The sequence below is a fragment of the Bombina bombina genome, chromosome 6 (genome assembly GCF_027579735.1).
Source record: "Bombina bombina isolate aBomBom1 chromosome 6, aBomBom1.pri, whole genome shotgun sequence".
Taxonomy (NCBI): Eukaryota; Metazoa; Chordata; class Amphibia; order Anura; family Bombinatoridae; genus Bombina; species Bombina bombina.
The window spans coordinates 1,017,064,072-1,017,081,888 of record NC_069504.1 but is presented as its reverse complement, the minus strand read 5'-3'; the positions used below and the strand labels follow the sequence as shown (position 1 = coordinate 1,017,081,888).

Here is a 17,817-nt window from a genome sequence, read left to right as displayed (position 1 = left end):
CTCTTGCGCTTTCCCTTCAACATGTGAAAAGCAGATAACGCATCAGCGACTGCAGAAGACATGAGGGAAGCAATGTCTTGCAACGTAACCCCAGGAGAAGTTAGAGAGGAAGCAAAGGGCACTGCATGTGTGGGCTGTAAAATTTGGGACACTTGAGGAGAAAGCTGCGGCATATATTCAACATTGTCATTAGACTTCTGAACAGCATTCGCCTTAGAAAATGTTGGCTCAGAAAAAAAGTCTATCCCTGTAATTTAACGTTCTTTCAATACATGAAGAAAAGAAAGGAATTGGTGGTTCCACATTGGCATTAAAACATAAAGAACAGGGGACTTCCGGGCGGCGGCCATCTTAGTGGTCGCACTGAGCTTCAGCTCCTTCAAGCTCTCTTTAATAAACACTAATTTTGAGTTCCAGAAGTGAATATATTCTTTTCAAAATAGTGCAGAAAGTTAGCTGTTGGCGTCCTAAACTGAGATTTATAGGGTCTTGGATTGTGTTGTGGCATGAAAGCCCTCAGTACCGGACTTTTATCCTTGAGGCCTTCTCCTATACCTGAAGCCTTGACATTGTCCCCAATCTCGCTGTGCCTGAGTGCGCAGCTCTTCATCTATAACTAGTTCCAGAGAGCTGTCTACTTAACCCACCTCACAATACAGAGGGAATCACATACCCAAATAAAGCTGCTGCACAGAGCCTCCGTAGCGACCTGTCTAGACTACTTGCCGAAAATGGAGGGCCTGAGAAGATGGGAATCCCAAATGACCTGGCATATAGAAGACTACTTCTGGGCCTTGGAGAGGGATCTGTGTAGCCTACTCATGAATGCCCTACACATCGATGTGGCAACAGTGGAATCCAATCCTAAGCTGAATAGAGAACCGGATGATGGTCCTATACCTAGTGTGGTAGGGGCTATCGAGCCAGAGATCCCCAACACCAGAGGTCCTAAGGATCCCGAAACTACCGCATCTACACCACCTCCGCCTACCTCAAATCTCCAGACGGAAAGATCTATGGCCCCAGGAGACATGTCCGACACTGTAGAGCAGGGCGCAGCAAGTGAATGTGGCACAGCTGTACCGGAGCCCTGGGCGGATGCTGCATCAGATCCAAGAGAGGAGTGGATTCCCATCCACGTACCCGGTAACAGAGTTACAGCCGCTGGAGGACAGCGGAACAGTGGCGGATCCACGGGGCTAGAAGGGTCGCACCTGAGGAGGGGGACCGTTCCGGCTCATGTATTTCTGGTCCCGATTTCATCTAGAGACAGGGTGAGAGAGGATCATCGCTCCGGCTATGACAACCGTAGATATCTGGTAACGGGAGGTAAGATGGGTGCCATATACTCAGATGGACAGTTATCTATTCTTGAACTCCATAACTCCCTGCATTCGTCATGGACTCTAGTTAAATCAGGAGTGGGCTAAATTGTAGGCAGTTATTGTACCGAGCTCTGTTGGCTCCGGTGGACTCATTTCATTTTGGACTGCAGGCTGGTAGCAAGTCTAACATATTTCAAGTACAAAACTGTTTATTTTTTAGAGCTCTTTCAATATTGCATGCAAAAGATATGTCAGTTATTTCGATCTGCTCCTACTATGCTCTATATGTAGTAATGGTATTGAGTTGCTTTTAACTGAGTCACTGCACCGCTCATAGGAGGTGTACATCTCCCTCCCCCCTTGCTATGTTTTTATACAAAATAACGTGTTACGATCCATTTACCTGACACATACACTTGCCCTGTATCTACATATGCTGCTACCCAGTTTGCTCCGCATATATGATGTGTGGGGGTAACCTTATAGAACGCCAAATGCTTTCCAACATGTTACTAACATGCAGATTCCCTTATCCAACATGAGGCGGGTAGGGGTGCACACATAGGTACGTATGTACGGGAGTATGTGTGAATGTGGGTGTATGTGCCAATACACATGGCCTTCTTCCCCTGTACTGCCCCAGCAAACAGATCCCACCACACCTAGGATCCTCTGACACACTAATCATGCTTACCATGCTATAAGACCGGGTGTTGGCTATATTGCCCTGTTAGCACAGCAGGGGATGAGACGCTTATACCCTATAAATAATCCACCCCATAAATTATATATAGACTTGCTAATGCTACCACATACCAGATCTAACCCTGTACATTTGTTGGTGTGGCTAGATGGCCACCAATCTATCCTAATTTATCCAGATTTATTTATGACGACTCCATGTCTGATGCCTAAATTTGAGGTTGCTGGCGGGTGCTGGACATGTAAGAATTATTAATATGAAGCTCTCTACAGTACTTTGGGAGGGTCAAATTCTTAGGAAAGTTATTTTTACACGCTATGCTAATGATAGTACCGATTCTCCCCAATCAAAACTATACATATTTAATATTGTTCTAGGTTCTGTAACATTTGTTCAGTGTATTGTTTTCTATATATACATATATAAAAATTGAAAAATGAGGTCAGTCATCTGGGACCCAAGAGTGGTCTCCTTTGATCAAAGGTAACCTCCTGTGATTTTGCTCTATACTTCTGGGGTCCAAGAGTGGCCGCTTGTGTTTCTTAGGAGGTGTGCTCATCACTTGGCATACTGCTAGTATATTATTTTCTTTAAACTTATCTTTTGATGTATTCATTGTCAGCTTGACATTGTCTTATTTTATGCAAACACTGTGTTGCTTTCATTTGTCACTGTTTGATATTTATGTATGCTTTATTTTGAACCTCCAATAAAAAACAAAAACAAAAACATAAAGAACAAGTGACATTTTGCAGGGCCTGACTCACAATGGATCCAAAAATTAAGTAAAAAGTATAAATCTTTAATTAAAATTTAAACATAAAAAACGTTACTGTCACTTTAATTTTTAAAAGTAACTTAAGCTAACAGTAGTTCAAAGCACCTCTACACCTCAGTTTGTTTGCTGAGGTGCCTACCTGCCCTGCTGACATGAATGATAAAACAAAAAATGGGTTTTTATATATACTGTATATATATATACACAATATATATATATATAAATAAAAAAATCAATTAATCAAGTTTAGTTTAAATTGTTAATACATTTTGTTTTTTAAGTAATCCAAGGATACACCCCTGAAAAGGCTGCTGAAATTAATGTTCCTGTGCCCCTTTACTGTGGCAACTGCTTTTAAAGGTACAGTGTACTGCAAAGTTTATTCCCGTTAATGTGTTCCCACTGATTTAGTTTACTTGCTGGTGTGTATTAAATTGTTTACTAATAGCTCTTTTTCTTTTATTTTGTCAACCGACTGCTGATTTTGCCCACCTATACCAAAAATTACAATATTTAAAAGGGACAGTAAAGACAAAATTAAACTTTCATGATTCAGATAAGGCATGTCATTTAAAAACAACTTTTCAATTTACTTTTATCATCAAATTTGCTTTGTTTTCTTTGAATTTTGATTTGAAAGTTAAACGTAGGTAGGCTGAAACTGATTTCTAAACCGTTGAAAACCGCCTCTTATCTCAGTGCATTTTTTACAGTTTTCACAATTAGACAGTGCTAGATCACGTGAGGGGTATATATATATATATATATATATATATATATATATATATATATATATATATCATTGTGCTCACTTCTGTGGAGTTATTTCTGAGTCAGCACTGATTGGCTAAAATGCAAGTCTGTCAAAAGAACTGAGATAAGGTGGCAGTCTACAGAGGCTTAGACACAAGGTAATCAACAGAGGTACAACATTTTTTTACAGTTTTCACAGTTAGACAGTGCTAGATCATGTGATATATATATATATATATATATTTATTATTGTGCTCAATTCTGTGGAGTTATTTCTGAGTCAGCACTGATTGGCTAAAATGCAAGTCTGTCAAAAGAACTGAGATAAGGTGGCACTCTGCAGAAGTTTAGACACAAGGTAATCAACAGAGGTACAAAAGTGTATTAATATAACAGTGTTGGTTATGCAAAAATATAATTTATGCTTACCTGATAAATTCATTTCTCCTGTAGTGTAGTCAGTCCACGGGTCATCCATTACTTATGGGATTATATCTCCTCCCTAACAGGAAGTGCAAGAGGATCACCCAAGCAGAGCTGCTATATAGCTCCTCCCCTCTACGTCATATCCAGTCATTCGACCGAAACCACACGAGAAAGGAGAAACTATAGGGTGCAGTGGTGACTGGAGTTTAATTAAAATTTAGACCTGCCGTAAAAAACAGGGCGGGCCGTGGACTGACTACACTACAGGAGAAATGAATTTATCAGGTAAGCATAAATTATATTTTCTCCTGTTAAGTGTAGTCAGTCCACGGGTCATCCATTACTTATGGGATACCAATACCAAAGCTAAAAGTACACGGATGACGGGAGGGACAGGCAAGATCTTTACACGGAAGGAACCACTGCCTGTAGAACCTTTCTCCCAAAAACAGCCTCCGAAGAAGCAAAAGTGTCAAATTTGTAAAATTTTGAAAAAGTGTGAAGTGAAGACCAAGTTGCAGCCTTGCAAATCTGTTCAACAGAGGCCTCATTCTTAAAGGCCCAAGTGGAAGCCACAGCTCTAGTAGAATGAGCTGTAATCCTTTCAGGAGGCTGCTGTCCAGCAGTCTCATAGGCTAAACGTATTATGCTACGAAGCCAAAAAGAGAGAGAGGTAGCCGAAGCTTTTTGACCTCTCCTCTGTCCAGAATAAACGACAAACAGGGAAGAAGTTTGACGAAAATCTTTAGTTGCCTGCAAATAAAATTTCAGGGCACGGACAACGTCCAGATTGTGCAAAAGTCGTTCCTTCTTTGAAGAAGGGTTAGGGCACAATGATGGAACAACAATCTCTTGATTGATATTCTTGTTAGTGACTACCTTAGGTAAGAACCCAGGTTTAGTACGCAGAACTACCTTGTCTGAATGAAAAATCAGATAAGGAGAATCACAATGTAAGGCCGATAACTCAGAGACTCTCCGAGCCGAGGAAATGGCCATTAAAAACAGAACTTTCCAAGATAACAGCTTGATATCGATGGAATGAAGGGGTTCAAACGGAACACCTTGCAGAACGTTAAGAACTAAGTTTAAGCTCCACGGCGGAGCAACAGTCTTAAACACAGGCTTAATCCTAGCCAAAGCCTGACAAAAAGCCTGAACGTCTGGAACTTCTGCCAGACGTTTGTGTAAAAGGATAGACAGAGCTGAAATCTGTCCCTTTAACGAACTAGCAGATAAACCCTTTTCTAAACCTTCTTGTAGAAAAGACAATATCCTAGGAATTCTAACCTTACTCCATGAGTAACTCTTGGATTCGCACCAATATAAGTATTTGCGCCATATTTTATGGTAAATTTTCCTGGTAACAGGTTTCCTAGCCTGTATTAAGGTATCAATCACTGACTCCGAGAATCCACGCTTTGATAGAATCAAGCGTTCAATCTCCATGCAGTCAGCCTCAGAGAAATTAGATTTGGATGTTTGAAAGGACCCTGAATCAGAAGGTCCTGTCTCAGAGGCAGAGACCATGGTGGACAGGACGACATGTCCACTAGATCTGCATACCAGGTCCTGCGTGGCCACGCAGGCGCTATTAGAATCACCGATGCTCTCTCCTGTTTGATCCTGGCAATCAATCGAGGAAGCATCGGGAAGGGTGGAAACACATAAGCCATGTTGAAGGCCCAAGGTGCTGTCAGAGCATCTATCAGCACCGCTCCCGGGTCCCTGGACCTGGAGCCGTAACAAGGTAGCTTGGCGTTCTGGCGAGACGCCATGAGATCCAGATCTGGTTTGCCCCAATGATGAAGCAGTTGGGCAAACACCTCCGGATGAAGTTCCCACTCCCCCGGATGAAAGGTCTGGCGACTTAGAAAATCCGCCTCCCAGTTCTCCACGCCTGGGATGTGGATCGCTGACAGGTGGCAAGAGTGAGACTGCCCAGCGAATTATCTTTGAGACTTCCATCATCGCTAGGGAACTCCTTGTTCCTCCTTGATGGTTGATGTAAGCCACAGTCATGATGTTGTCCGACTGAAATCTGATGAACCTCAGAGTTGCTAACTGAGGCCAAGCCAGAAGAGCATTGAAAATTGCTCTTAATTCCAGAATGTTTATTGGAAGGAGTCTCTCCTCCTGAGTCCATGATCCCTGAGCCTTCAGGGAATTCCAGACTGCGCCCCAACCTAGAAGGCTGGCGTCTGTTGTTACAATCGTCCAATCTGGCCTGCGGAAGGGCATCCCCTTGGACAGATGTGGCCGAGAAAGCCACCATAGAAGAGAATCTCTGGTCTCTTGATCCAGATTTAGCAGAGGGGACAAATCTGAGTAATCCCCATTCCACTGACTTAGCATGCACAATTGCAGCGGTCTGAGATGCAGGCGCGCAAATGGTACTATGTCCATTGCCGCTACCATTAAGCCGATTACCTCCATGCACTGAGCCACTGACGGCTGTTGAATGGAATGAAGGACACGGCAAGCATTTAGAAGTTTTGATAACCTGTCCTCCGTCAGGTAAATTTTCATTTTTACAGAATCTATAAGAGTCCCTAGAAAGGGGACTCTTGTGAGTGGCAATAGAGAACTCTTTTCTACGTTCACCTTCCACCCATGCGACCTTAGAAATGCCAGAACTAACTCTGTATGAGATTTGGCAGTTTGGAAACTTGACGCTTGTATCAGAATGTCGTCTAGGTACGGAGCTACCGCTATGCCTCGCGGTCTTAGTACCGCCAGAAGAGAGCCCAGAACCTTTGTAAAGATTCTTGGAGCCGTAGCTAACCCGAAGGGAAGAGCTACAAACTGGTAATGCCTGTTTAGAAAAGCAAATCTTATATACCGGTAATGATCCTTGTGAATCGGTATGTGAAGGTAGGCATCCTTTAAATCCACTGTGGTCATGTACTGACCCTCTTGGATCATGGGTAAGATGGTTCGAATAGTTTCCATTTTGAACGATGGAACTCTTAGGAATTTGTTTAGGATCATTAAGTCCAAGATTGGTCTGAAGGTTCCCTCTTTTTTGGGGACCACAAACAGATTTGAATAGAATCCTTGCCCGTGTTCCGACCGCGGAACTGGGTGGATCACTCCCATTAGTAAGAGGTCTTGTACACATCGTAGAAGTGCCTCTTTCTTTATCTGGTTTGCTGATAACCTTGAAAGATGAAATCTCCCTTGTGGAGGAGAAGCTTCGAAATCCAGAAGATATCCCTGAGATATGATTTCCAACGCCCAGGGATCCTGGACATCTCTTGCCCAAGCCTGGGCAAAGAGAGAAAGTCTGCCCCCCACTATATCCGTTTCCGGATCGGGGGCCCTCACTTCATGCTGTCTTAGGGGCAGCAGCAGGTTTTCTGGCCTGCTTGCCCTTGTTCCAGGACTGGTTAGGTTTCCAGCCCTGTCTGAAGCGAGCAACAGTTCCTTCCTGTCTTGGAGCAGAGGAAGTTGATGCTGCTCCTGTCTTGAAATTACGAAATGCACGAAAATTAGACTGTTTAGCCTTTGGTTTGGCCCTGTCTTGAGGCAGGGCATGGCCCTTACCTCCAGTAATGTCAGAGATAATTTCTTTCAAGCCGGGCCCGAATAATGTCTGCCCTTTGAAAGGAATATTAAGCAATTTAGATTTAGAAGTCACATCAGCTGACCAGGATTTAAGCCACAGCGCTCTGCGCGCTTGAATGGCGAATCCGGAGTTCTTAGCCGTAAGTTTGGTTAAGTGTACTACGGCATCAGAAATAAATGAATTAGCTAGCTTAAGGGCTTTAAGCTTGTTTATAATCTCATCCAATGGAGCTGTGCTAAGGGTCTCTTCCAGAGACTCAAACCAGAATGCCGCCGCAGCAGTGACAGGCGCGATGCATGCAAGGGGTTGTTATATAAAGCCTTGCTGAACAAACATTTTCTTAAGGTAACCCTCTAACTTTTTATCCATTGGATCTGAAAAAGCACAGCTATCCTCCACCGGGATAGTGGTGCGCTTAGCCAAAGTAGAAACTGCTCCCTCCACCTTAGGGACCGTCTGCCATAGGTCCCGTGTGGCGGCGTCTATTGGAAACATCTTTCTAAATATAGGAGGGGGTGAAAAAGGCACACCGGGTCTATCCCACTCCTTGTTAACAATTTCTGTAAGCCTTTTAGGTATAGGAAAAACGTCAGTACACGTCGGTACCGCAAAATATTTATCCAGCCTACATACTTTCTCTGGAATTGCAACCGTGTTACAATCATTCAGAGCCGCTAATACCTCCCCTAGTAATACACGGAGGTTCTCAATCTTAAATTTAAAATTTTAAATCTCTGAATCCAGTTTACTTGGATCAGATCCGTCACCCACAGAATGAAGCTCTCCGTCCTCATGTTCTGCAAATTGTGACGCAGTATCAGACATGGCTCTACTATTATCAGCGCACTCTGTTCTTACCCCAGAGTGATCGCGTTTACCTCTTAATTCTGGCAATTTAGATAGTACTTCAGTCATAACATTAGCCATGTCTTGCAAAGTGATTTGTAAGGGCCGCCCTGATGTACTTGGCGCCACAATATCACGCACCTCCTGAGCGGGAGGCGAAGGTACTGACACGTGAGGAGAGTTAGTCGGCATAACTTCCCCCTCGTTGTCTGGTGATATTTTCTTAACATATAAAGTTTTACTTTTATTCAAAGTAGCATCTATACATTGAGTGCACAAATTTCTATTGGGCTCCACATTGGCCTTTAAACATAGTGAACAAACAGATTCATCTGTGTCAGACATGTTTAAACAGACTAGCAATAAAACTAGCAGGCTTGGAAAAAAACTTTTAAATAAATTTACAAGCTATATAAAAAACGCTACTGCGCCTTTAAGAAAACATAAAAATGTGACACATTTGAATTAACAATGACCCAAATATGTTAAAACAACCAATTTTTGACAGAAAATGTATAAAGTTAGCAGAGGATTGCACCCACCAGCAAAAGGATGATTAACCCCTTAACACCCAAAACGGATAACAATTGAAATAATAAACGTTTTTATCACAGTCAAACACACTGTCACAGGTCTGCTGTGACTGATTACCTCCCTCAAAACTAGTTTTGGAGACCCCTGGGCTCTGTAGAGACGTCCTAGATCATGGAGGAAGAACTGTGACTAAATTTTTACTGCGCAATAAAGCGCTAAAATAGGCCCCTCCCACTCCTATTACAATAGTGGGGAAGCTCAGTAAACTGTTTTTATGCATAAAAAACGACAGCCATGTGGTAAAAATCATGCCCATAAAGTTTTATCACCAAGTACCTCAGAAAAAACGATTAACATGCCAGTAAACGTTTTAAATTTGAAATTATGAAGTGTTATTAATAAACCTGCTGCTAGTCGCTTTCACTGCAGTGTAGGCTCAAATATTACTTTAATATTGACAGTATTTTCTTAGTGAAATTCCATTCCCCAGAAATACCTCAGAGTATACATACATATCAGCCTGATACCAGTCGCTACTACTGCATTTAAGGCTGCACTTACATTACATCGGTATTAGCAGTATTTTCTGAGTCAATTCCATTCCTTAGAAAATAATTTACTGCACATACCTCCTTGCAGGTGGACCCTGCATGCTATCCCCTGTTCTGAAGTTACCTCACTCCTCAGAATGGCCGAGAACAGCAAGTGGATCTTAGTTACGACCGCTAAGATCATAGAAAAAACTCAAGCAGATTCTTCTTCTAATGCTGCTTGAGAACAAACAACACACTCCGGTGCCGTTTAAAATAACAAACTTTTGATTGAAGAATAAAAACTAAGTTTAACACACCACAGTCCTCTCACACGTCCTATCTTTAAGTTAGGTGCAAGAGAATGACTGAATATGACGTAGAGGGGAGGAGCTATATAGCAGCTCTGATTGGGTGATCCTCTTGCACTTCCTGTTAGGGAGGAGATATAATCCCATAAGTAATGGATGACCCGTGGACTGACTACACTTAACAGGAGAAACTGGGGATTGGGTAATTAAGGGATTATCTATATTTTTAAACAATACAAATTCTGGAGTAGACTGTACCTTTATGTACTGGCTATAGCAAAGATATGAAACAACAGCAGCAAAATAAATTACACTCCCAGTAGGGAATGGGAGTGATATGTACTAAAAAGTTAATTTTCAATTGTTCTCTCTAAGTAATGGGCTATGGCATATAGGCAAGGGATAAGATAATGACAAGTGTCTGCATGTAGAAAGATATAAGCTAAGAAGGTCTGATCTCTCTACAAGCTGAGCCAATTTTAATTGGTTGTGGTTTCAATGAGTAAAAACAGCTTTTTTATTTATATGAAAATACAACTAAAGGAGAAATTTCCCATACAGTTTATACTCAGCAGGTAGTATAACAAGTCACTGGAAACACATTAAGGGGAAAGCAATTTGACAGTACACTGGTCCTTTAAGTGAAATTTGAGACTCACTGCAGCTTTGTCCTATAAACACAAACAATCTCAAAATAACTGCAGTAGAAACACAGAAACGTAGAATTTGACGGTAGATAAGAACCAAAAAGGCTAGTCAAAGGCTAGTCAAGTCTATCCATAATACATTTTTGAATTAATTTACAGTCTTTGTGTTTACCACCTCAATTGGGAGTTTATTCCATGAATCCACCACACTTTCTGTAAAAAGATGCTTCCTCAAATTTCTCCTGAATCTGCTACCCTCTAACTTAAGATTATGACGCCTTGTTTTGGCATTTAATTTTTTTTTTGTGGAAAATGGATTTAGTTTCCACTTTATTAAAGGGATATGAAACTCTGAAATTTTCTTTCATGATTTGGATAGAACTTACAATTTTAAAAACTTTCCAATTTACTTCTATTATCAAATTTACTTCATTATCTTTTTATCCTTTGCTGAACGAACCTCATTGCACTACTGGCACATCTAGTTAGCCAATCACAAGAGACAAATGTGTGCCAGCACCAGTCAGCAACTAGCTCCCACTAGTGTAAGATATGTGCAGATTATTTTTCAACTAAGGATACCAAGAGAATGAAGCACATTTGAAAATAGAAGTGAATTTAAAAGTGTCTTAAAATGACATGCTCTATCTGAATCATGCAAGTTTAATTTTGACTTTTCCTATCCCTTTAAGTCCCTTCATATATTTGAAGGTTTCTATCATGTAGCCCTCTTTTTCTCTTCTCTCCTCTAAACTATATATATTTAGGACATAGAGTCTTTCGTTGTACGTTTTATATTTTAGACCGTGTGCCATTTTAGTAGCCGTCCTTTGGACAGTTTATAGTTTACAGTATTTATATCTGCCTGAAGATATTGTCTCCAGACCTGTACACAGTATTCCAGAGTATATTTTCCATGTAAAGAATTTGACAAGGTAAATAACAGAAATAGCATGCAAAATAATAAGCATGGTTTGTTTTGTTTGTCTGTTGTATTTATTTGATTTCAATAATGGGATCGGGTCTAGGAGGAGTGCCTATGATGCTAGGCACACCTTCCAGTCCGCAATCCCAGTTAGGAAGCCGTAGCTATTTCAGTGAAGCAGAACAGCTAGGACGTTCCATGCTGTCCTAACGGCTCTAAAGCCCAGCGTGGTTAGGACGGCATGGAACGTCTTAATGGCGTTAAGGGGTTAAAAGGAGTCTATATTCCATAGTACAAATACTGATTGGGTAAAATGAACAAAAGCAGTATACAAAGGCAGTATGCCCAACCGGGTAATAAAAAAAAATAAAAAAAATACATATATATATATATATATATATATATATTTATTTATATATACTATATATATATATATATATATATATATATATATATATATATATATATATATATATATATATATATATATATATATATATATATGAGTCAAAGGGTAAACAGCGCTTATGGAGATTCTTAAAAACTGAATAATATTAAAATCTCGGCAGTGTTGGTGGGTAAAGAAAACAAAAAAAAAAAAAAAAAAAAAAAAAAAAAAGGGAAGAGAAGTATATGAATATACGTATATATATTAGAGTCTTTGATAGGATATTGGAATCCTAGTGTAATGAAGGCGTAATAGATACCCTTACCAAAAGTTACCTCAATCCTATGAGGTAAGTTTGCCGCATTGGAGGATGTATCTAGTGGTTGAATGAATCCGAGTCGGAAAAGGGAAATTTTTTTGTATCTGCTGACACAACTCTAAGGAAAATGAAGAAAAAATAAGAAAAGAAAAAAGAAATAAGTACCCTGTAACCACGTCACCTGCTCTGACATCCTGTAGGGTATATATCTGGACAAGAAAGTTCATACCAAGACAAGAAAACCAAGCTCCAAGAGGCAATAAATACAGGAAGTTTCCTAAAGAAACCAGCACAAAGGGGACCCACATCCCATTCTACTCCAAGAGGCAGCGATTTTATACAGACCAGAACATCCAGGATTCATTCAACCACTAGATACATCCTCCAATGCGGCAAACTTACCTCATAGGATTGAGGTAACTTTTGGTAAGGGTATCTATTACGCCTTCATTACACTAGGATTCCAATATCCTATCAAAGACTCTAATATATATACGTATATTCATATACTTCTCTTCCCTTTTTTTTTTTTTTTTTTTGTTTTCTTTACCCACCAACACTGCAGAGATTTTAATATTATTCAGTTTTTAAGAATCTCCATAAGCGCTGTTTACCCTTTGACTCCTATTTTTCCTATATTGTATAGACTTAGTCTATCATACAATATTTGTACCTTCATAGCTGCTCTATGAGATTTTCATACCTCTGACTAGCGCATTTACTTGAGTAACGCCTGTTTCCACTCACTGACACTGAATGGTAACATTCTACTTAATTCTATATATATATATATATATATATATATATATATATATCTCCAAACAGAAGAGCACTCCAAAGGTCTTGATGAAAATAGTCACTTTTTATGCGACTATTTTCATCAAGACCTTTGGAGTACTCTTCTGTTTGGAGATATTTGAATTTATGAGCAGCACCCAGGGCATTAACATTGGGATTTCGGGAGTGCATTTTGTTTGGATGTTTATATATATATAATATATATATATATATATATATATATATATATATATATATATATATATATATATATATATATATATATATATATATATATATATATACACACACACACACACATATATATATATATATACATATATATATCTCAATACAAATTTTTGCATAGAAAATTAGCACAAGAGGATTCAGATATGCAAAATCTCAGTTTTTTTGCTTCAAATACTTTTTTAACACAGCGATCCCTTAACAGGATTATTGCAGCAATACAGAAACCACTCACTAAGTAGGAAATAGATTTCTGGTTGCTGCTTTGGTAAAGCTAATTTCAAGGTTAAATCAAAATTTATTAAAATTATAGTGGAGATAAAAATCTTAGATTAAAATCCTCCATGTCTCATAGTAAATCAATACAATTTTTTGCACCAAGGCCTGACAAAAAGATTGCACATCCGGAACGTCCGCCAGACGCTTGTGCAGCAAAATAGATAGAGCAGATATCTGACCCTTCAGGGTACTGACCGATAATCCTTTCTCCAAACCTTCCTGGAGAAAAGACAAAATTCTTGGAATCCTGACCCTACTCCAAGAATAGCCCTTGGATTCCCATCAATAAAGATATTTACGCCATATCTTATGGTAAATCTTTCTAGTAACCGTTTACGAGCCTGAATCAAGGTCTCAATGACCTACTCAGAAAAACCAGGCTTAAATAGAATTAAGCGTTCAATCTCCAAGCAGTCAGCTTCAGAAAAATGAGATTCGGATGAAGGAAGGGACCTTGAATTAGAAGGTCCTTCCTCAGGGGTAGTCTCCACTGTGAAAGAGACGACATTTCCACAAGGTACGCATACCACGCCGGAGCTATTAGAATCAAAGATACTCGCTCCTGCTTGATACGAACAATAACTCGTGGAAGGAGAGCAAACGGAGGAAATAGGTATTCCATCCTGAAGTTCCAAGGAACTGCAAGAGCATCTATCCCTTGACCTCAAACTGTACTTTGGAAGCTTGGTGTTCTGACGAGACGCCATCAAATCCAATTCCGGTAATCCCCACTTGATGGTTAAACTGGAGAACACTTCCGGATGGAGTTTCCACTCCCCGGGATGAAAAGTCTGTCTGCTTAGAAAATCCACTTCCCAATTGTCCACTCCTGGGATGTGGATGGCAGGTAGACAGCAATTGTGAGCTTCCGCCCACTGAATGATTCGAGCCGCCTCCTTCATGGCTAAGGAACTCCGAGTTCCCCCCTGGTGGCTGATGTAAGCCACTGAGGTTATGTTGTCTGACCAGAACCTGATAAACTGGGCTAAAGTCAGCTGAGGCCAAGCCATCAAGGCATTTGCTTTGTTCCATGGGAACAAAGCAAATTTGATAAAATAAGTAAATTGTAAACTTTTTAAAATTGCATGCTCTGAATCACAAAAGGAATTTTTTGGGATTCATATCCCTTTAAAAATGACTGATCTCAGAAACACACACATATATATGTATTCTATTTATGTTTTCAAAATGTTCTAAAGCAAGAATTTACTGTTAACAATTTTAACACAAGATTAAGTTTGTATTATTTTTGGAAAGGAAAGTTTAGTCAGGGATAGCATTTAAAGAGCTAATGGTGTACTACATCTTAAAGTGACACTCAAGTCAATTTTAAACTTTCATTTTTCAGATAGAGCATGCAATTTTAAACAACTTTCCAATTTACTTCCATTAACAAAATGTGCACAGTCTTTTTATATTTAAACTTTTTGAGTCACCAGCTCCTACTGAGCATGTGCAAGAATTCACAGAATAAAACGTGTATGTATTTGTGATTGGCTGATGGCTGTCACATGGTACATGTATGCATTTGTGATTGGCTGATGGCTTTCACATGGTACAGGGGGAGTGGAAATAGACATAACTTTTAAAATTGTCAGAAAAAAAATCTACTACTCATTTAAAGTTCAGACTAAGTGCTATTGCATTGTCTTGTTATCTTGCATTTGTTGATTATGCAAATCTACAGTATTGACTGGTCCTTTAAGTGTTTAATGTATATACATATGAAATTATTTTGGAAGAGTTTAATAACAAATAAGTACTTTCAGAAGGAAAACTGAGGGGAATTGTTATCCTTGGATATACTAAGTCAGGGCTCGACAAACCCAGGAGTCAGGTAGCCACTGGCTCCTAGAATATTACCCCTGGGTCCTAACTTTTTGGGTTATTCTCCATAGATCTATTTACAGATACCACTGTCTGGCTGAAAAAAAATTCCGGCTCCTAAATATTCTTACTGGCTCCTACATTATAAACAGATTTGTCGATCCCTGAACTAAGTAATCATTGGTTAAATACAAGGAACCGCTGGCTCTCTGAGCAAACACACTGATAATACAACTTGTGCTCCATCTACATGTGCACAATAAAAGCTCTCACTTAAACAGTGACAGGTTTTACAAGAATCTCTGTTGCGAATACATGTGCATTGCAAAAATACCTCTAATCGAAATTCACCGATGTGCATTTGAGTATTTTCTGAAATGTCCCTTTTATGGTGGAAAATAAAAGGAAGAGCCTTTATTCTAACACAACATTATTGCTGGATTGTTATTGAACTTCGGGGTCACAGTATCGTTATAAATCACATTTTGACACTGTTATGAAAAAACATTGACACAAGTCCTTGACACTATTTTGTTTCATGTTTCAACATTTTTGTTTTGTGGAGTTTTATCACCAGGAATGTAGTAAATCATGAGGTTTGTTTATTTACAAAGTGCACTGTTATTTTAATAATACAACAACTTTTTATTATAAATGCTTCTTTACCTAAATGAATTGTAAAGCTTTCTTCTAGTTGCCGATGTTCTTCATAAACTCCTAAACTGGAATCTGCTGACTCATGTAGACGACTTGGTTGTACTTTAATTTCTTCACTAGAGGATGTGCAAAAACAAGCTCACATTAGTAAGAACTTGCCTGCCAATAAATTGAAAGAAAATAAAAAATAAAAAGATTTTGGTTTCATAACCACAGGTAAAGTATGAAAAATGGGATATACAGAGGATCAACAAACCATGTGACAAAGCATCACAATCAGAGACATGCCCTTTATCATGTGTGCCCAAAGGACAGATTGGGACATATTGGGAGATCGTTCAGTACGGACCAGTAAGTAACATAACTGTTGTATGATGTCGCTGCTTCTCCACAATAGATAGTGATAAGACCTTAGTGTGGTAAAAATATTCTGCGCAAATAAAACCTTTATAGCACACAAACACTACTGCCTTACATTTGGCAAGCACATTAGACTAATAAACTTTACAAAAAAAAAGTAGATTCCAGTTCCTTAAAAACTCAGAGCACCCTAGTGACTTTATTTAATGTCACCATAGGAACACGGCTAGCATTTATTATTGCACAATGAAGTTCTTGCCTTTCAATCACCCCGATCAAGTGATCTAACTGAGCCACCTCTGATGTGGCAGAGAGGTTAAGAAGCATCGGACTTGCGATTTCTTGAGATAATCAGGCTCACATGAGCAAATCTACAATGCAAGGACTTTAAAGCAGCCTTTGTTGCTTGATAAATGTAATTTAAGTATTTAAATTATTATTATCATTTATTTGTATAGCGTCGCCAAATTCCGTACTCAGGGTTATATTTTATGAAAAAAACAGACAAAGGTTAACTGTATTAAGTAGCGCACACAAATACATATGTTTTTGATTTGCACATACCTAATAAAACTGTTGTTGGGGTTCTTAAGATCCTGATGCAACTTTATCACCCACTCCTGGTATTCTTGTTTTTGAATGGTAGACAATTGTTTCAACTCTGTGTTCCATTTATTTTCAAGAATCTATAAATGCATCATATGTGTTCATGTATTATACAATATTCACAGTTTTTTAAAATAACAATGCAACAGAAACTCTCCTGCATAGCTACATTTATACCTTGTAATTCTATGTACAAACAAATCTAAATGGTTCTATTTATGTTAATGTTCTTTAATCACCTGTTGAGAATCAAAATGTTGGGCAGCAACTGCATTGACATCTTGATCAGTTAGAGATTTTCCCAGTTCCTGCATTACTTTGTTCATTTCTGTACCCTGCCTATGAAAATAAAGCGTAAAATTAAAATGTGGTAAAAAGAAATGTGGGTTTTGTTTTTAGTAATAAACAATTATAAAAAAGCAAATAAACAATTACACATTCTATTGCACTACCCAAGTTCTGCTTTCTTCCTCCAACTTTCGTCTTCCTTTCTCCATTATGTCAGAGCGTAAAATTATCAATTCAACATAGCATCTCTTCTCAATTCCCACTTTTGTATATATTTGCAGATCTACTGTTTACCTCATAAATATAATCAGTTAAATTAGTTCATAATTTTATCATTAAAAAAGGTGTAACTAGTTCCCACAAATTACCTACATAACAGTTTAGGTAACAACTGTAAAATTTAAAGGGACATGAAAATCAAAATTAAATTTACATGATTCAGAATGATCATATACAGCAGACACCACCACACTCCTAAGTCTACCATCAATGTACCTCTTTACCCATGAGAACATACAGAGTTAAAGGGACACTGAACCCAATTTTTTTCTTTCGTGATTCAGATAGAGCATGATATTTTAAGCAACTTTCTACTTTACTCCTATTATCATTTTTTTTCATTCTCTTGCTATCTTTATTTGAAAAAGAAGGCATCTAAGCTTTTTTTTGGGTTTAGCACTCTGGACAGCACTTTTTTATTGGTGGATGAATTTATCCACCA

General features: G+C 38.9%; 1 protein-coding gene across 1 annotated transcript in view; it reads right to left on the bottom strand.

Annotated features, from left to right (window-relative positions):
• C6H12orf4 (chromosome 6 C12orf4 homolog) overlaps positions 1 to 17,817 on the bottom strand; it is a 279,225-nt gene that overhangs the window by 222,352 nt on the left and 39,056 nt on the right. Inside the window, exons 5-7 of the mRNA XM_053718742.1 lie at positions 17,048 to 17,147; positions 16,767 to 16,888; positions 15,852 to 15,958 (exon numbers count right to left, since the gene is read on the bottom strand). Coding sequence (XP_053574717.1) covers positions 15,852 to 15,958; positions 16,767 to 16,888; positions 17,048 to 17,147 — 329 coding nt within the window. The remainder of the gene's footprint in view (positions 1 to 15,851; positions 15,959 to 16,766; positions 16,889 to 17,047; positions 17,148 to 17,817) is intronic.